At 36.8% G+C, this 21811-nt stretch overlaps 1 protein-coding gene across 5 annotated transcripts in view; it reads left to right on the top strand.

Annotated features, from left to right (window-relative positions):
* Positions 1-21811, top strand: part of si:ch211-250g4.3 (nesprin-1) — a 49714-nt gene that overhangs the window by 6556 nt on the left and 21347 nt on the right. For all 5 annotated transcript variants that reach the window (XR_010891803.1, XR_010891802.1, XM_067361780.1 and 2 more), the window contains one exon: positions 329-21811. This exon is cut by the window's right edge. Coding sequence is in view for 3 of the 5 variants with exons in the window: in XM_067361780.1 (XP_067217881.1) it covers positions 329-21811 (21483 nt within the window). In the remaining 2 variants the exon portion in view is untranslated. The remainder of the gene's footprint in view (positions 1-328) is intronic.

Below are 21811 nucleotides of genomic sequence, written 5' to 3'. Positions count from 1 at the left end.
TCAGCAGCAACTGGACTCTTAAAGTCAACATGAAGCATTTGTAACCCATTTTACTTTCATAATGTAACTGTAGTTAAACAGGACATTCTTGAGTAAAACAAGAAAAGAAAGCAAACAAAGACCTCACAATGAATCATACACGATATGATCAGACATATGTATTAAGAAAGTTAACAGAACATTTCCTTTTCTATGTGAAATACAAGGGGCTTTACATTTAAAGTGTACTATGGTGCAAAAATATTAAGATCTCTGCCCAGTATAACTGTACATCTAAAGAATATTGAAACAAAGAGATGCAAGTGCAAACAAGGAGCATTTATTTCAGGTTCAACCAGCCATCACTGCAACCAAGAGCCCAGAGTATGCAAAAACAGAAGAATCAGGTGCCACTGAACAATTTATAACGGAAGACTTTGAACTCAGTGTAAGTGAAATACAGAAAGAAAGACAAGAACTGGAACAATATAAAGAAATAATTTTAAAAGAGAAACATGAACTACAGAAGGCAAAGGAGGATGTGCAAACAGTGAAAAATGAAGCTGAAGAGAGGATGAATAGACTGCAAGAGGAGGAAAAAGAGATGGAAAAGAAACAAGCGAGTCTACAAAACTGGGAAAGACTGCTGCAATCAGAGAGAGAAGAGAACCAAAGAAGTTTAGATACAATTTTTAAAGAGAAACAAGAGCTGAATCAACAAAAACAAGAACTGGACAGTATGGAAATAAATATACAAAGAAAGAAAAATGAATTGGAAATAACAAAAATGATGGAGATTAAACAAGTTGATGTTCAAGTCCAAACTGATTTGATGGATGACACAGGAAAATATGAGCTTATCCTGACCATGGAGGAGCTGGATAAAGAGCGACAAGCTCTGGAGAATTTAAAAGAAGACTTACTCGCACAAAAAAGTACAATGGAGAGACAACAGGCAGAAATACAATTGAGCGAGGGTGAACTTTCACTCAAAGAAGCCACACTGCAAACTGCAAAAAAAACTGCAGCAGACATTGAGTTACAATTAGAGCTTCAAAAACAAGAGCTGGAACGAACAAAAGATGAGCTGGAAAAGACTAAGCTAGAAATCCAGAAAGGATGGGATGACCTGCAGGCTGAGATTGTAGAAAGCCGAGAAAAAGAAGACATGATAAGAACAGAATTAGAAGAAGCAAGAGATGTCCTTAATCACATTAGACAGGATATAGAAAAACAAAAGCAAACCATGGAGGCTGATCTAAAAGACACTTTCGCTAGAGAACTAGAGGACATAGAAGCTCAAAGAAAAATGATCGAGGATGAAAAGCGCACATTAGAGAACATGAAATATGAGCTACAAAGAGAATCTGGTGATATTGAGAGGTTAAAACAGGACATTCAGGAAGAAAGACAGAATATTATCCTGACCAAGGAGGAGTTGGATAAAGAGCGTCAAGCTCTGGAGTATTTCAAAGAAGGTTTACTTGCACAAAAAAGTACAATGGAGAGACAACAGGCAGAAATAAAATTGAGCAAGGATGAACTTTCGCTCAAAGAAGCCACACTGCAAACTACAACAAAAACCGCAGCACACATGGAGTTACAGTTACAGCTGCAAAAACAGGAGCTGGAACGAACAAAAGATGAGCTGGAAAAGACTAAGCTAGAAATCCAGAAAGGATGGGATGACCTGCAGGCTGAGATTGCAGAAAGCAGAGAAAAAGAAGACATGGTAAGAACAGAATTAGAAAAAGCAAGAGAGGTCCTAAATCACATAAGGCAGGATATGGAAAAACAAAAGCAAACCATGGTGGCTGATCTAAAAGACACTTTTGCTAGAGAACTAGAGGACATAGAAGCTCAAAGAAAAATGATCGAGGATGAAAAGCGATCATTAGAGAACATGAAATATGAGCTACAAAGAGAATCTGGCGATTTTGAGAGGTTAAAACAGAGCATGCAGGAAGAAAGACAGAATATGGAGAAATTGGCAGAGCAGCTTAAGCAAGACTGGAAGGAACTAGAAAAGAAAATGCATGACATGCAACAAATACAAGGAGAGGTAGCAGGAGAAAAGAAAGATCTAGAAAACCTGAGAGAGGAGAATGAGCTAACATTGAAGGAGATCAAAGCGGAGAGAGACACTCTTGAGAAGATGAATGAAATAATTTCACAACAAAAAGATGATACTGAGAATGAGAAGGGAAAAATAAAGAAAAGAGAAATGGAACTGCAGCAAATGCAGGCTGATCTCAACAGACAACAAAAAGACATGCAGGATATGCAGAATCTAGATTTCATGCAAAAAAGTCAACTTCAGAAAAGCCAAGACGAAATAGCCGAAAAGCTAAAACAGCTGGATGACATCATGCATTTCACACAAAATGAAAAGGACAATCTTGACAGAGAGAGGGCAGCTATTATGGAGCAGAAGCAGCAGATGGAGAGCAACATGACAAATGCATTAAACAGAGAACTTGAAACGGTAGAGCTTGTGAAAAAAGAGGTAGTAAATGAGAAGCGACTTATTGAGGACTGCAGAATAACTTTAATGAGAGATGCAGAAGATCTGGAGCAAAAGAAAATTGATTTGGAGAGACAGACAGAGGAAATAAAACTGCAAAGACAGGGTATCGCAGGAGAAAAACACAAGTTGGAACAGATTAAATCTATGTTTCAAAGAGTAACTGAAGATACTGAGAAGCTAAGACAAGATACACTAGCTGAAAGACAGAAATTTATAGACACTGCAGCACAACTCCAGAAAGAGAGAGATGCCATTATGAGTCTTGCAGAGGAAACAAAAAGAAAGAGAGAGGACTTGGACCAAATGCAAGCTGATATAGAAAAGCAGAAAAAAGCATTTGAGATATTGAAGGATGTGAAGGCAGATCTGCAAAAAGAAGCAGGTGTCATTGAAAATCTAAGACAAGCTGTTCAAAATGATATGCAAAATGTAAAAGACATGAAAGCCCAAATTCAAAAAGAAATACGATGCACTGACAGTCTAGTTGAAGAGATTGAAAAGAGGTCAAAAGCTCTGGATGAGATGCAAATGGAGATTGAAAAAGAGAAGCAAGACATTGTTTTTGAGAGAGATGCACTAGAACAGGAAAAGTCTAGGCTTAGAGATCTCAAAGATGAATGTGCTAAGCAAAAAGAACAGAACAATATTACACTGGCAGAGATACAGAAAGAAAGAGACAATCTTGAGCAGATGAGTGAAACCATCTCAAAAGAAAGGTGTATTGTTGAAAGTGATAAAGAATATTTAAGACTGAGAGAAAATGAACTAAAGCAAAAAGAAGCAGAGATTGAAAACAAACAAAAACAAATGGATGAGTTGAAGAGCAGTTTAAGGATGGAAAACATTGAGCAGATGCAAGCTGAACAAGAACAACAATGGACAGTTTCACACGAAAAAATCGAATATGTAAAGACTGCAAGAGATAGAGAAATGGGAGATCTGGATGAAGCGAGACAGGAAATAGAGAATTTGAGAGAAAAATTGAGGATAGACTATGAAAATGTGGAGCTCCAAAAGAAGAAATTAGCTGAACAAAAAGAATTATTTGAAAGCCACATGAAATCACTGGAAACTGATAAGGAAGACATGGAGAAAAAGAAAGCAAAACTACAAAAAAAGTTTGAAAACTTTCAGTTTCAGAGGCAATGTTTTGAGAAAGAGATACAGCAGGTGAGAGCTGAGCTTCAGAGAGAAGATGAAAATATTGAGAGAATGAAGAAAGAGGTGAGGGATGAAAAACAGAGTATGAAAGATATGGCAGACCAAATTCAACATGATGGAAACGAGAGGGAAGAAGCTCTGGAGAGGATGCGCCTTGAGCTAGAAAAACAAAAGCAAGCCATTGAGACTGAAAAAGACATGCTAGAAAAGCAGAAGTCTGAAGTGGAGAAGAGCAAAACAGAGATAGCTAGAGCAAAAGAAGATCTTGCTGAAATGAGAAAAAAGAACAATATTGATATGTCAGAGATGGAGAAGCAGAGAAATTCTCTTGAACAAATGAAGATGAACATCTCACAAGAGGAACATGATATTAAAAAACAGAAAGACAGTTTAAGACACCAAGAAAATGAACTGAATATACGTATGTCTCAACTTAATGCACAACAGAAAGAAACAGAAGAGATTCAGGATATTATCATTAAAGAGAAGAGTCAGCTCAATGAAAGACAGGCTGAAATGGAAAAGCAAAAGAGAGAATTAGATGATGTGATGGATGCACTCAAGAAAGAGAGGACTGATATAATAGAGGAAAGACAAAAAGTGAATGATATGCAAATAGAAGTGAAGAGGGAAAGTGAAACAGTGGAGCTGATGAGACAAAAAGTTCTCAGAGATAAAGAATCTATTGAAAACAGCAGGAAAATACTGAATAGAGATCTAGAGGATATGAAAGAAAAGAGAACCATCTTAGCTGAGGAGTTTCAGACCTTAAACTATCATAAACAAACAATTGACAAAGAAAAGCAGGAACTGCAAAAGATGAAAGCTGAGCTCCAACAAGAAACTGAAAATATTGCAAAACTAAGGCAAGACATAGAAAATGACAGGCAGAACATTGAGGAAATGGCAATAAAACTTCAAAAAGAAAAGGAGGATATAGAAACTTCTGTCGCCAGGATCAGAGAAGAGGAAGCAAATCTAAGAAAACAAAAACAAACTTTTAAATCTGATCAAGACGCTCTTGAAAAGTTTGATGACCCGGAGAAAACTAAGACAGAGTTAGCCAGAGCCGAAGAAGATCTTAAGAACCAACTTGAGTCTCAGAAAAGACTAAATGAGATAACATTGGCTGAGATACAGAAAGAGAGAGATGTTCTTGAGCAGTGGAGAATTAACATATCAAATCAGAGAGATGATCTAGAAAAGGAGAGGGATGATATTGAGCGGGAAAGAGCAGAAATAATAAATCAAAAACAGAAAGCGGAGGTTAACTTGAGGGAAGGACTGAAAAAGGAGAGTGAAAAGTTGGAGCTGCTAAGAAAGGAGTTGCATGATGAAAAGGAAGAAATTGACAACAGCAGAAAAAGGATACAAGCAGAAATCGATGATTTGGAACAAACAAAGCTTGATGTAGTTAAAGGGTTGGAAAATAATAAACTTCAGAAACAAATGATTGAGGATGAGAAAGACAAAATTGAGCAAATAAAAGCTGAGTTAAAAAGAGAATCTGAAAATATTGAAAAGATAAAACTAGAGACACAAAATGAAAGACAGAAGCTTGAGGAAGCAAAAACCCAACTTAAGAAAGATAGAGACAATGTTGACAGCCTTGCTGAGGAAATTGACAAGAAAAAAGTCGGTCTAGAAAACAGGCATGAGGAAATAGAAATGCAAAGGAAAGCAAATGAGTCTAATAAAGAGATGCAGGAAATGGCTTTGCTTGAGCTAAAGAAAACTGTGACAGATATAGCAAGAGCGAAGGAGGATCTTGAAAACCAGCTTGTCGAAGAAAGAGAAAAGAACAAGATCACACTGGCAGAAATAGAGAAAGAAAGAGACATGCTTCTTCTACTCAGAGACAATATTTCAGAGCAACAGGAGGACATTTCAAATGAGAAGGAACAAATGAGAGTGAGAGAGATTGAACTTGAACAACATCGAGCTCTGATTTATAGACAGCAAGATGAAATGGAAGCCACAAGGAAAGCTCTCACAATGGAAAAAGAGCGACTTGAAGAGAAGAAAACTGAAATAGATCAAGAACAGAGAAAAGTAAATGAAATCATGGAACTTGCAACAGAAGAAAAGGCTAATCTTGAGAAAGAGAAGTCTGAAATGATAGCACAAAAACACCAACTGGAGATTGAACTGGATTTATTTAAGGTAGAACTGAATAATGAAAGAGAATTAATTGAGAAAAGGACCCAATTGCTGAAAACAAATGAGGCTGACGTGGACGAAAAAAGAGCAGCTTTAAAAAGAGAGATAGAAGAGCTTAGATATCACAAACTAGCTATTCAAGATGAGAAGAATGATGTACAACAGATGAGGATTGAGCTGCAAAGAGAGGCTGATGACACCAGAAAGCTAAAAGAAGAAACACAAAATGAAAGGCAGAGTTTGGAAAAGATGGCTGAAGAACTGCAGAAAGAGAGAGAAGATATTGTTCATCTTGCTGAAGATACAAAGAGAAAGAATGAGATCGTGGATGAATTGAAAGTTGCAAATGAGTCTTCACTGGCAGATCTACAAAGAGAGAAAAACAATCTTGCGCAAATGATAGTGAACATCTCCAAACAAACAGATGATATTGAAAACGAAAAAGAGAAAACAAGACTCAAACAAGATGAACTAGAGCAACTGCAAGCAGAGATTCATAAACAACAATGTGAAATGGAAAAGGAAAAGAGCAACATTGAAGGAGAAAGAGCTGCAATGATCAAGGAAAAACAGGACATGATAACTGAACTGAAACAGAAGTCTGAAGATGTTGAGATCCAGATGAAGGCAGTATTCACTGAAAAGGAATTACTGGAAAATGACAGACAACTGCTGAGGAGAGACATGGAAGATCTGCAACAAAAAGTAATGGATGTAGACAGAGATTCAAAGAGTCTGAAACTTGAGAGAGAAGCTTTTGAGAATGAGAAAGAATTGATGAAACAGATGAAAACTGACCTGCAAAGACAAGCACACGAGATTGAGAAGATCAAACTAGAGACGGAACGTGAAAGACAAAGTCTGGAGGAAATAACAGCTCAACTCCAGAAAGAGAGAGAACAAATCGACAATCTCAATGAGGAGATTAAAAGAAAATACATGGTCTTGGAAGAAATGAAGACAGATATTGAAGAGAAAACTAAAGCCATTCAATCTGATAGAGACATGCTTGACAAGGAAAAACATGATCTGGAGAAAACAAAAAGTGAACTTGCAAGAGCCAAGGAAGATATTGAAAAACAAAGAGAAAAGCAAAGAATAACACTAGCAGAGATACAGAAAGAAAGAGACACCCTAGATGAGATGAAGGAGAACATCACAAGACAAAAGCATGACATTAAACATCAAGAGGAACAAATCAGACAAAAACAACATGGATTTGAGCAGATGCAAACTGAAATTCAGAATCTGAAACAGGAACTAGACAACGACAGAAACATTATAATAAAGGACAGAAGTCAGCTTGATCTGAGACAATCTGAACTGGACAAACAACAGACAGAAGTGAATGAGTTTATAGAAATAATGAGGAATGAGAGAAGACAACTAGATACAGATAAAGAAGAGATGGAAGAAAATAAACAGAAGATGGTGAAAGAAAGATATGATGTAGACCAAAGCAGAAAAAATCTGGATGAAGACCTAAAGATGATAATATTTCAGAAACAAATGCTTGAAGATGAGAAGAACAAGTTAGAACAGATGAAGATTGAGCTGCAAAGAGAAGCTGATGACATCAGAAAGCTAAAAGAAGAAACACAAAATGAAAAACAGGGTTTGGAACAGATGGCTGAAGAACTGCAGAAAGAGAGAGAAGATATTGTTCATCTTGCTGAAGATACAAAGAGAAAGAATGAAATCCTGGATAAAATGAAAGTTGCAAATGAGTCTTCACTGGCAGATCTACAAAGAGAGAAATACATTCTTGAGCAAATGAGAGTGAACATCTCCAAACAAACAGATGATATTGAAAACGAAAAAGAGAAAATAAGACTCAAACAAGATGAACTAGAGCAACTGAAAGCAGAGATTCATAAACAACAAAGTGAAATAGTAAAGGAGAAGAGCAACATTGAAAGTGAAAGAGCTGCAATGAACAATGAGGTTGGAGATCTGCAAGAAAAAATAATGAATGTAGAAAAGGATTCAGAGAGTCTGAAACTTGAGAGAGAAGCTTTAGATAATGGGAAAGAATTGATGAAACAGATGAAAACTGACCTACAAAGCCAAGCACATGAGATTGAGAAGATCAAACTAGAGACAGAACATGAAAGACAAAGTCTGGAAGAAATAACAGCTCAACTCCAGAAAGAGAGAGAACAAATCAACAATCTCATTGAGGAGACAAAAAGAAAAAACATAGCATTAGATGACATGAAGACAGATATTGAAGAGATAACTAAAGTCATTGAATCTGATAGAGACATGCTTGAGAAGGAAAAACATGATCTGGAGAAAACAAAAAGTGAACTTGCAAAAGCCAAGGAAGATCTTGAAAAACAAAGAGAAAATCAAAGAATCATACTGGCAGAGATACAGAAAGAAAGAGACACCCTAGATGAGATGAAGGAGAACATCACAAGACAAATGCATGACATTAAACATCAAGAGGAACAAATCAGTCAAAAACAACATGAATTTGAGCAGATGCAAACTGAAATTCAGAGTCTGAAACAGGAACTAGACAATGACAGAAACATTATAATAAAGGACAGAAGTCAGCTTGATCTGAGACAATCTGAACTGGACAAACAACAGACAGAAGTGAATGAGTTTATAGAAATAATGAGGAATGAGAGAAGACAACTAGATACAGATAAAGAGGAGATAGAAGAAAAGAAACAGAAAATGAAGAAAGAAAGAGATGATGTAGATCAAAGCAGAAAGAATCTGGATGAAGACCTAAAGATGATAATACTTCAGAAACAAATGCTTGAAGGTGAGAAGAACAAGTTAGAACAGATGAAGATTGAGCTGCAAAGAGAAGCAGATGACATCAGAAAGCTAAAAGAAGAAACACTAAATGAAAAACAGAGCTTGGAACAGATGGCTAAAGAACTTGAGAAAGAGAGAGAAGATATTGTTCATCTTGATGAAGATACGAGGAGAAAGAATGTGATCCTGGATGAAATGAAAGTTGCAAATGAGTCTTCACTGGCAGATCTACAAAGAGAGAAAAACAATCTTGAGCAAATGAGAGTGAACATCTCCAAACAAAGAGATGATATTGAAAACGAAAAAGAGAAATTAAAACTCAAACAAGATGAACTAGAGCAACTGCAAGCAGAGATTCATAAACAACAATGTGAAATGGAAAAGGAAAAGAGCAACATTGAAGGAGAAAGAGCTGCAATGATCAGGGAAAAACAGGACATGATGACTCAATTAAAACAGAAGAATGAAGATGTTGAGATCCAAATGAAGGCAGTATTGACTGAAAAGGAATTACTGGAAAAGGACAGAGAACTGCTGAAGAGAGACATAGAAGATTTGCAACAAAAATTAATGAATGTAGACAGAGATTCAGAGAGTCTGAAACTTGATAGAGAATCTTATGAGAATGAGAAAGAATTGATGAAACAGATGAAAACTGACCTGCAAAGACAAGCACATGAGATTGAGAAGATCAAACTAGAGACAGAACATGAAAGGCAAAGGCTGGAGGAAATGACCGCTCAACTCCAAAAAGAGAGAGAAGAAGTTAACAATCTCATTGAGGAGATTAAAATAAAATACATGATCTTGGATGAAATGAAGACAGATATTGAGGAGAAAACTAAAGCCATTCAATCTGATAGAGACATGCTTGAAAAGGAAAAACGTGATCTGGAGAAAACAAAAAGTGAACTTGCACAAGCCAAGGAAGACACTGAAAAACAAAGAGAAAAGCAAAGAATAACACTAGCAGAGATACAGAAAGAGAGAGACACCCTAGATGAGATGAAGGAGAACTTCACAAGACAAAAGCATGACATTAAACATCAAGAGGAACAAATCAGACAAAAACAACATGGATTCGAGCAGATGCAAACTGAAATTCAGAGTCTGAAACAGGAACTAGACAACGACAGAAACATTATAATAAAGGACAGAAGTCAGCTTGATCTGAGACAATCTGAACTGGACAAACAACAGACAGAAGTGAATGAGTTTATAGAAAAAATAATGAGGAATGAGAGAAGACAACTAGATAAAGATAAAGAAGAAATTAAAGAACAGAAATGGCAAATGAAAAAAGAAAGAAATGATGTAGACCAAAGCAGAAAGAATCTGGATGAAGACCTAAAGATGATAATACTTCAGAAACAAATGCTTGAAGATGAGAAGAACAAGTTAGAACAGATGAAGATTGAGCTGCAAAGAGAAGCTGATGACATCAGAAAGCTAAAAGAAGAAACACAAAATGAAAAACAGAGTTTGGAAAAGATGGCTGAAGAACTTCAGAAAGAAAGAGAAGATATTGTTCATCTTGCTGAAGATACAAAGAGAAGGAATGAAATCCTGGATGAAATGAAAGTTGAAAATGAGTCTTCAGTGGCAGATCTACAAAGAGAGAAAAACAATCTTGAGCAAATGAGAGTGAACATCTCCAAACAAACAGATTATATTGAAAATGAGAAAGAGAAAATAAAATTAAAAAAAGATGAACTAGAGCAACTGCAAGCAGAGATTCATAAACAACAGAGTGAAATAGAAAAGGAAAAGAGCAAAATTGAAGGTGAAAGAGCTGCAATGAACAGGGAGGTTGGAGATCTGCAAGAAAAAATAATGAATGTAGAAAAGGATTCAGAGAGTCTCAAACTTGAGAGAGAAGCTTTTGAGAATGAGAAAGAATTGATGAAACATAAGAAAACTGACCTGCAAAGCCAAGCACATGAGATTGAGAAGATCAAACTAGAGACAGAACAGGAAAGACAAAGGCTGGAGGAAATGACCACTCAACTCCAGAAAGAGAGAGACGAAGTCAACAATCTCATTGAGGAGACAAAAAGAAAAGACATGATCTTGGATGAAATGAAGACAGATATTGAAGAGAAAACTAAAGCCATTCAATCTGACAGAGACAGGCTTGAGAAGGAAAAACATGATCTGGAGAAAACCAAAAGTGAACTTGCAAGAGCCAAGGAAGATCTTGAAAAACAAAGAGAAAAGCAAAGAATAACACTGGCAGAGATACAGAAAGAAAGAGACACTCTAGATGAGATGAAGGAGAACATCACAAGACAAATGCATGACATTAAACATCAAGAGGAACAAATCAGACAAAAACAACATGAATTTGAGCAGATGCAAACTGAAGTTAAGAATCAGAAGCAGGAAATAGACAAGAAGGAAGAAGACCTAAAGATGATGTCACTTCAGAAACAAATGCTTGAAGGTGAGAAGAACAAGTTAGAACAGATGAAGTTTGAGCTGCAAAGAGAAGCTGATGACATCAGAAAGCTAAAAGAAGAAACACAAAATGAAAAACAGGGTTTGGAAAAGATGGCTGAAGAACTTCAGAAAGAGAGAGAAGATATTGCTCATCTTGCTGAAGATATGAGGAGAAAGAATGAAATCCTGGATAAAATGAAAGTTGCAAATGAGTCTTCACTGGCAGATCAACAAAGAGAGAAAAACAATCTTGAGCAAATGAGAGTGAACATTTCCAAACAAACAGATGATATTGAAAATGAGAAAAAGAAAATAAGACTCAAACAAGAAGAACTAGAAAACCTGCAAACAGAGATTCATAAACAACAAAGTGAAATGGAAAATGAAAAGATCATTATTGAAAGTGAAAGAGCTGCAATGAACAGGGATGTTGGAGATCTGCAAGAAAAAATAATGAATGTAGAAAGGCATTCAGAGAGTCTGAAACTTGAGAGAGAAGCTTTTGAAAATGAGAAAGAATTGATGAAACAGATGAAAACTGACCTGCAAAGAGAATCACGTGAGATTGAGAAGATCAAACTAGAGACAGAACAGGAAAGACAAAGGCTGGAGGAAATGACCGCTCAACTCCAGAAAGAGAGAGAGGAAGTCAACAATCTCATTGATGAGACAAAAATAAAAAACATGGTCTTGGATGAAATGAAGACAGATATTGAAGAGAAAACTAAAGCCATTCAATCTGATAGAGACATGCTTGACAAGGAAAAACATGATCTGGAGAAAACAAAAAATGAACTTGCAAGAGCCAAGGAAGATAGTGAAAAACAAAGAGAAAAACAAAGAATAACACTAGCAGAGATACAGAAAGAGAGAGACACCCTAGATGAGATAAAGGAGAACATCACAAGACAAATGCATGACATTAAACATCAAGAGGAACAAATCAGACAAAAACAACATGAATTTGAGCAGATACAAACTGAAATTCAGAGTCTGAAACAGGAACTAGTCAACGACAGAATCATCATAATAAAGGACAGAAGTCAGCTTGATTTGAGGCAATCTGAGCTGGACAAACAACAGACAGAAGTGAATGAGTTTATGGAAATAATGAAGAATGAGAGAAGACAACTAGATACAGATAAAGAAGAGATGGAAGAACAAAAACGGCAAATGGAGAAAGAAAGAGATGATGTAGACCAAAGCAGAAAGAATCTGGATGAAGACGTAAAGATGATGTTTCAGAAACAAGTGCTTGAAGATGAGAAGAACAAGTTAGAACAGATGAAGATTGAGCTGCAAAGAGAAGCTGATGACATCAGAAAGCTAAAAGAAGAAACACTAAATGAAAGGCAGAGTTTAGAAAATCTAGAGCAACTGCAATCAGAGATTCATAAACAACAATGTGAAATGGAAAAGGAGAAGAGCAATATTGAAGGAGAAAGAGCTGCAATGATCAGGGAAAAACAGGACATGATGATTGAACTGAAAAAGAAGTCTGAAGATGTTGAGATCCAGATGAAGGCAGTATTGACTGAAAAGGAATTACTGGAAAATGACAGACAACTGCTGAAGAGAGACATGGAAGATCTGCAACAAAAAGTAATGAATGTAGACAGAGATTCACAGAGTCTGAAACTTGAGAGAGAAGCTTTTGAGAATGAGAAAGAATTGATGAAACAGATGAAAACTGACCTGCAAAGACAAGCACACGAGATTGAGAAGATCAAACTAGAGACAGAACATGAAAGACAAAGTCTGGAGGAAATGACCGCTCAACTCCAGAAAGAGAGAGAAGAAGTCAACAATCTCATTGAGGAAGTTAAAAAGAAGGGAGTTATTCTGGATGAAACTTATGCTGAAATACATAGGGAACAAGAAAGAATTGAGAGTGACAAAAACTTGATTAAAAGGGAACAGTCTGACCTAGAGAAAACCATAGCTGAGATTTCTCGAACCAAGGAAGATCTTGACAAACAGATTTCTGAACAAAAAACAAACATTCAGATCACACTGGTAGAGATACAACAAGAGAGAAACACTCTTGAGCAGATGAGTGAGAAAATATTAAGGGAAAGAATTAAACTTGAAAATGAAAAGGAAGAGTTAAGAATAGGAAAGCAAGAGCTTGAAAGAATGTGGGCAGACATTGAAAGACAACATGAATATATAGGTCACCCAAAGTTTGGCGTAACTGAAGAGAGTCTGCTTGAGAAGTCAGAGGCTGAAATGGTTCTTCAACAGAGTGATGCAGATGTAGTCAAGCCTGTAACAGAAAAAGAGATATCAGAACCAAATATACAAAGTGTCTTGATGGAGCAGATGCTGGGAATGGACTTGAGAGATGCATTGGAAACAGATATTGAGAGCCAAAAGTCAGGCTTAAATGTAGCTGTGGATGAGATTAAGTCAGAGAAGAAGTTTAGTGAAAATGAAAGGGACAAGCTGGAACAAATGAAAGCTGAACTGCAAAGAGAATCTGAAGACATTGAAACTAAAAAGCAGGACATGCAGAATGAAAGGAAAAAGCTAGAAGAAATGGTAGCTCAACTTCAGGAAGAGAGAAGAAGTATTGAACGTTTTAATGAGGAGATTAATGTTCAGAAATTCAATCAAGAAAAACAATCCAAAGAATTTGAATTGGAAAAGTCTGATTTAGAGAATATCAAAACAGAAATTGCTAAAGCCAACAAACATCTTGCAGAACAGCAAGAAAAAAATAAAATGACTTTAGCAGAGATGCAGAGAGAAAGGCACACTCTTGAAGAAATGAGGGTGAACATCTCAAAACAAGTGGAGACTATTGAAAATGAGAATGAAAGTCTTTCTTGCAGGGAAAATGAACTTGCGCAGCTGCAGGAAGACATTTTAAAACAACAACATGAAATGGATGAAGTGAAGAACATCATTATGATGGAAATGAGTCAGCTGGACCAGAGACAAACTGACATTGATCAATTACAGCGAGAGGTTGACGATCTAATGGAATTCACAAAGACAGAAATGACCAACCTAGAAAAAGAAAGGGTGGAAATGATGGCACAGAAGAGAAATTTAGAGAGGGATATGGTCAGTCTGAAGATAGAGAAAGAGACCTGTGAACAAATCAGACTACAGTTACTTGAGGAAAAAGATCTGGTTATAAAAGACAGAGAGCTGTTGACCAAAGATTTGGATCATATGGAGAGACAGAAAACGTATATGGAGAGAGAATTAAAGAATCTCAAAGTTGAGAAACAAAGCATTGAAAATGAGAAAGAGGAACTAGAGAAGATGAAAACTGACCTTCAAAGACAAACTGAAGACTTAGAGAAACTATCTGAAAAGACAAATAATGAAAGACAGAGGCAGGAGGAGATGGCAGTCCAATTTACAAGACAATACGACATCAGTGCTCCTCCTACTGACAACCAACTAATGAAAGAGCTCTTAGATGAGACAGAGAAGCAAAGAAAAGAAATTCAGTCTGCAAAAGACTTGCTTCAAGACGAAAGATTTGAGCTGGAGAAAACCAAGACAGAGATAAGCCAAGCCAGGGAAGAACTAGATAGACAAAGAACTGACTTAAAGAGAGAGAAAGACATTCTCAAGCAGGTGAATACAAATAACTTGAGACAAATTGAAGATGAGAAGGAAAGAATACAACACAAAGAGAATGAACTAGATCAAATGAGAGCAGAACTTCAAAATAAACAAACAGAAATAGATGACATGAAAAACAACATTATTAAAGAAAAGGCTAATATGGAGAATCTGGAACAAAAGAGAGCTGAGTTGGCTAGAGACCTCCAAATTCAGAGAAAAGCTTTTGAAAATGAGCAAGATGAGCTGCAAAAAAAGAGAGAGGATATTGAGAAGTTAAAGCTAGAAGTTCAAAAAGAAGGGCAGATGGCTGTAGAAGAGTTAGAAAAAGAGAGGCAACAATTTGCTAAGGAGACCAAAATGAAAAATGACACCCTGGATGAAATGCAAGCTGAGACAGAAAGACAAAAACAAGCTGTTGCTGTAGAGAAAGAGATGACTGCAAAGGAAAGGATGGATCTGAAGAAAACCATGGAAGAAATCAAAAGACAATCCGAGGAGAGTGAGATCACACGGGCAGAACTGCAGAAAGAGAGAGATAGTCTTGATTTAATGAGGATGGAGATCTTAAGGCAAAAACATGACCTAGAGAGAGAAAGAGATGAACTGTTAGAACAGCGACGCCTGGTGAAGACACAAAAGAAGGACATAGAAAAAGTGGAACAGCTGAGGCAAGAGCTTTTGGATGAGAAGGCATTGACTGAGAAAAGCAGAAAGCAGCTGAACCAAGACATAGATGATATGGAACTAAATAAATCAAATCTGCATAAAGAATTAGAGGAAATAAAATTCCAAAAACAGGATATTCGAGATGAAAGAGCTCAACTAGAGCGAATGAAAGCAGAGCTCCAAACGAAAGCGGAAGATATAGAAAAGTTAATGCAAGAGATACTGAGTGAAAAAGAAAAAGATATACAGAAAAAGTCTGAAGAGAGCAAGATAAGAACAGACCTTGATAAAGCAAATACTGAGATACAGAAACAAAAGGAAGAGTTGGAAATTTACGCTGAGAATCTAGAAAAATGTAGGCTTGAACTAGATGAAGCAAGGGCTGAAGTAGAGAGAATTAAAGAGAATGCTGAAAGACAGGCAACACAACAGATGAAGGAACATATGCAAAAAGAAAGAGACAATATTGAGGATATCAAAAGGAACCTGCTTAAAAAGGAAGAGGCCATTGAAAAGGACAAGATAGAAATAAGACTGAGATATCAAGAAATAGAGCTAATCCAAGCAGAAGTAGTAAAACAGAAAGAAGAGATAACTGAATCAGAGCAAGAAATACAAGAACAGCGAAATAAACTACAGATGACAGAAGAGGAATGGAGTGTACGAATGGGAAAGTTGCAAGACGAGATAAACAAAAACGATGTAATTAAATCTGAGATAGCAAAAGAAAGAGAAGAAAATAATGAAATGTTAAGAGAGCTTAAGAGAGAAATGGAGAAATATGAGGAGATCAAATCAAATATTATGATCCAAAAAGAGGAGTTTGAGACTAAAAAGCAGTCAGAGGTAGAGGAGCTCATTAGTATGAGAGCTGAAATACTAAAACAGAAAGAGGAATTAGAGGACAAGATGCAAGAGACTAAACATGAGATGAAAGAACTGAAGCTTATTCAGGATGAAACTGATGGCAAGAGGAAAGATCTTGATCACAAGATAAGACAGGTAGCAAGAAAAAGAGATGAGTTGGAGAAAATGAGGGCTGCTACTGAAAGTGCAAAGGAGAAACTCGAAATGGACAGGGTCATGTTAAGTATAGAGCGTGATGAGATGGAGCAAATTAAAGCTGAGATACAAAGGGCAGGAGAGGGACTACAATCTCATGTGGAAGGAGGAGGTGGAGACATGGAAGAGAAAGAACATATGGACACGAAGATTCAGAGGCTTATTCAAGAAGCTGAAAATACTAGGGAAACAGCTTGGAGAACAAAACATGACCTGGAAAGTGGCATGCAGAGAGATGTTAATGTTGAAGTAGATTCAGAGGATAGACAGGAAATGAATGCTAACATGCAGAGGCTGATCCAGGAAATTGAGCATGTTAGAGAGGTTCTCAGAAGAATGAAAGGAGAAGTCAAGGCTGCAAGAAAAGAAAGATTTGAACTGGAGAACATGAGGCTGGAAACTGAAGCCATGAAACAGAACATAAAAGAAACTTATGAGCAGCAGAACAGTGAGATACAAAAAGAGAAACAGCAAATAGAGAGTAACAAAGACTGGTTGAGCAAAGAAAGGAGTAATCTTGCGCAAATCAGAGATGATTTGGAGAGACAAAAACAAGAAATGGCATTGGACAAGCAAAAACTTAATGAAGAAAATGAACTGCTGGAGAAAGAAAAGGTTGACATGAAGAACAAATTGGAGATCCTCGAAAGCCTTTTAGAGGAGACAACTAGAGAAAGAGCAGTTAAACATAAAGGGAAAAAGAAAGGAATGAGGAGAGATTCAGAAGAATTAAGAGAGAAAATGGAAGCATTAAGCATGGATGACATACAAGAAGAGAGTGGGAGTGAGAGTGAGCCAGGCGAAGTTAAGAAACAAATAGACAAACTGACAGAGTTGAAGACTGAACTTCATCAACAGCAGGCAGAACTTGAAAAAACTAAAGCAGACTTAAAATATCAGATGGACGAGCTAGAAAACATGAGGTCTGAGATATTAAGACTTGAAAAGGACACTGTGAGTAAAACAAGAGAGGTGGAGCTGATGGATATACAGCAACAGAGAGAAGATCTAGAAAAAAAGATTCAGAAAATGAGACATGAGAAGGGAGAACTGGAAGTCTTGAGGTCTGAGATAGTCCTGGAAAAGAGAGAACTGGACCAGAGGTTGAGACAAGTGATGAGAAAGAGAGATGAGATAGAGAAAATGAAGACTGAGATAGCAAAGGCCAGAGAGGAGATCAACAGAGAGAGGCAGGAGCTGGAAATACTCAGGAATGATGTTCAAAGCGCAAGAGAGGATTTTGAACTATTGGTGGAGAGAACTGAGAATCTAGAAGATGGAGAAAATACCAATGCTGACATCCAAAGTTTGATTTTAGAGGTTGTGAAAATCAGGGAAATGGTGAGAAATCTGAAAGTTGACATGGAGAGCAGGATGGATGAAGGTAAGGCAGAGAAAGATGAAAAGGAAAACTTTAAGTCTGAGATCCAGAGGCTCATTCAAGATATTGGACAACTACGGGAAAGTCTAGGAAGCCTAAGAGTAGAAATAGAAACCACCAGAAGAGACAAGAATGAATTGGAGAAGCTGAGGGCAGAACTTGTAGAGAAGCAACAGAATGAAGAAAGTGTGAGAGAAATGATGAAGAAAGAAAGAGAAGAACTGGAACAGCTGAAGGATGAAATAAACAGAGAAAAGGAGGATGTGGAGACCAAGAGAGAGCTGGTTGAGGCAGAAATAGCTACAGACAAAATGGAAGAGTTTAAGGACACAAGGAAGAACAAGCAAGAACTGGAAAGGGTTACCGAGGAACTCTTGAGAAACAAGTGTAATCTGGAAGAGCTCAACAGAGATATACGAAACCTGAGGCAAACCATTGAAGAAATGAAAACACTGCATGAAAAGAAAAATGCTGAACTAGAAGTCATTACTTCTGAGGTAAAGAGGAGACAGCAGATACTGGAGAAGCAAAAACATGAGGCAGAGGAGAATGGTTGGATTCTTAAAGAAATAGACAAGAATAAAGACACACTTGAAAAGATCAATATGGAAATACTGAGAAAGAGAGAAGTTATAGAAAAAGAAAATGACAATTTAAGGCAAGAGAAGCAAGAATTTGAGCTCTTCAGAGGGGAACTACAAAGACAGAGAGAAGATGTTGAATCTTTAAGACAAGGTTTGATCATGGAGAAGGATCGGTTAGAAGATGAAAAAGTTAAAATCAGTCAACAAAAGCATGAAATGAGTGCTTCCATGAGGGCCAATGAGATGGAAAGGAAAAATCTAGAAAAGATGAGTAGTGAACTAGAAAATCAGAGGGCTAAATTCGTTGAAAACCTCCGTGATGCCACAAAAATGGAAGATAAACTACAAGAGATGATGAGTGAACTAAACAAAGAAAAAGAGCAAGTGGAAGAAATGAAGCACATGGTTAGCACAGAGAGAGATTTGATTGAACGAGAGAAAGAAGATGTAAGAAAACAGACTCAACAGCTTGAAGACGGCCACGCTGACCTTCAGAAGAAGTCAGAGATCACTGACAAACTGATTCAGGAAGCAAACCATGAAAGAGATAGATTGACAGACCTCAGTCTAAAACTTCAGTTGCAAAAAGATGATATAAAGAAAATCATCACAGAAATGGAGACCACAAAGAAAGATCTCAACATAATGAGTGCAGAACTTCAAGATGACAAGATACAACTGAAAAATGACAGGGATGCTTATGAAAGTGAAATGACACATTTGCAGCTTAAGATGGAAGAATTAGTGAGAAAAACAGAGGACCTGGAGAGAAAAACCTTACAGCAGAAAGAACAAGATGAGATAGCAAAACAAGAGATTCAAAACCAGAGAGAGTCTCTAGAGCAAATTAAGATGGACATTCTAAAGGAAAAGGGTGATATTGACAAAGAAAAGGAAACTGTACATTCAGAAAGACAGAAACTGGTTACACTTGAAGGAGAATTGCGAAGAAAGGAAAGTGAGCTTGAAAACAAAGAGCAAACTTTTAAGAAAGAGCAGCAGCAGCTGAAACAAACTCAAGATGAAATCTTGGAGATTAAAAGTAATATGGAAAGAAAGCAGGATGAAATTGATGAGGAGAGACTGCAGATAATGAAAATGGGTGAAACAATAAAGAGAGAACGCAATGAATACAGAAAGATGATTGAAGAAGTAGAGAAAGAAAAAGAGCAGATTGAAATAAGCAAAAAGTGGATGGATCAAGAGAGGAAAGATGTTGAAAATATGAAAAATGATCTGGAGAAACAACTACAAAATTTAAGGCATGAAAAATTAAATGTACAAGACGAGAAGAATGTGCTCGAACAGATAAGGGCAGAATCCAAGGAGATCCAAAATGTTATCAAAAAGGAGAGGGAGGATCAAGAGAAATGTTGGTTGGAGATTGAGGGGGAAAAGCAAAGAGTGGATGAAGAAATCAGTCAATTAGAGAGACAGAGGGAAGAAACTGATAAACTCCACAGTGAGTTACAAAAAACTAGAGAGGACATTGAAAGTAGCAAAGAAAAGATCGATAAAGAAATGGAAGAATTATCACAAATGAGGATTGAATTGGACAGAAGAAAAGAAGAAATTGAAAAGGATAATCAAAAACTTCAAGATGCTAAATCTGACCTTGAAAAAACTAAAGCTGAGATACAGAGACAGACAGACAAAATGAAAGATATAATAGACACTAACCTAAAGGAGAAAGAAAGAGAAATGAAAATCCAAATAGATAAATACAGAGAAGAAATTAAATGTTTGTCTGAAGAGACTGAATTGAAAATGAGGGACCTTGATATGATGATGAAGGAGATGGAGAGACAAAGGCAAGAAACTGAGAAAACAAAAGTAATGCTTGAAAAGGAAAAGACAGAAATCGACAAAGAAAAGAATGACCTGAAAAACCAAATTATGGATCACACTGAGGAGATACAAAAGGAAAGGCTGGCCCTTAAGGAAATGAAGGATGAACTTCTTTGTGAAAAACAAGAAATGGAGGAAGAGAGGAATAACTTGATTACTTTCAGAAACAAACTAGAAGTTTTAAGAGCAGAGATAAAGAACCAGCAGAATGAAAATGAGATTGTGAAGAAAAAGCTTCTTTTGGAACAATCAAACACTGAGGAAAGGCAGGTTGAGGTTCTCAACCAGCAGCAACAAAATTATCAAACCAAGGAGGAAAATAAGAAAGAGAGAGAAAATCTGGAACAACAGAGGTTTGAACTTGAACAGCAGAAACAAATGTTGGAGCTTAGCATCATAAAAATGACGGAGGAAAAGCAAGAGCTTGCTAATTTAGCAAAAGAACTACAGAAAGCCAAAGAAGAAATGGAAAACATAAAATACATGACCAACAAAGAAAGAGACAAGATTGAACAAATGCAAGATGAGATACGCAGCCAGATTCAGTCAACTGAACTACAAAGGCAAATCATCCAAGACAAGCAAAAAGCTCTTGAGGAAAAAGAGCTAATAATACAGAGAAAGGAAGAGGAATTACAGAGGAGAAACATGGAATCAGATGGAATCGCTGCTCAGCTTCAGACTAAACAAGAACATTTAAATAATGTTCTTGAGGAAACCGATAACAGACAACATGCCCTTGAAGTGATGCAGGTTGATATAGAATTGCATAAACAAAAAAATAATAAGGACTTTGAGTTGCTTGAGAAGATCCGGCATGAAATAGACAATGAAAAGTTAGAAATGAAGCAGAAAAAAGAAGAGGTTGAATCCCAATTAGAAGAGCTAGAGAAAGAGAGAGAAAGACTGAAACAGACTGAGAGAGAGCTTTGCACTGAGAGAGAACAAACTGAGAAATGTAAAGCTGATATAAACAAGATAAATGATGAAATAGAGTCCATGAGACAAACAGTGATAATGGAGAAGACTGAACTGGAACAGAGAGAGAAATACATTACTGAGCAGCAGCAAAGACTGGATCAAAGTGTAAGAGAGATGAACGAAGAAAGACTTGAAATGGATAAGATGAGGATTGAACTAGAAGCTCAGAGACAACAGATGGAAGAGGACATGAGGATAAATGCAAAGCAGGAAAGAGAACTTGCACAACTGAGAGATGAAATACAAAGAGAAAAACAAGACATTGGTGAAAACAGGGATATGACTAACAAATTAATGAAAGATCTGGAAATTATGAAAGCCAAGCTGGTGGAACAACAAGAAGAGATCCAAACTGAAGCAGAAAAACTGCAAGAGGAGCGAAAACTGGTTTACCAGACAAAATCTGAGGTGCAGAATGATGCTGAAAATCTGACGAACATCTTAGAAGAGATCAGAAGAGAGCGAGAAAAACTGGAAATAAGGGAAGACCAACTTAAAGTAATGAAGGAGCAGTGTGACAATACCATGGAAGAAAATAAGAGGAAGAAGAGTGAACTGGAAAAGACTGTTGATGACATAGCAGAGCAAAATCAAAAGATTGAGATTAAGAAAAATCTTCTGGAAAAAGAGAGAAAATGCATTGAGATAGAAAGAGAGGATTTA

This window comes from Chanodichthys erythropterus, chromosome 15, assembly GCF_024489055.1.
Source record: "Chanodichthys erythropterus isolate Z2021 chromosome 15, ASM2448905v1, whole genome shotgun sequence".
In the NCBI taxonomy this organism is placed as follows: Eukaryota; Metazoa; Chordata; class Actinopteri; order Cypriniformes; family Xenocyprididae; genus Chanodichthys; species Chanodichthys erythropterus.
Note: the sequence above shows the minus strand (reverse complement) of the source record. Positions and strands in the feature narration are given on the sequence as shown.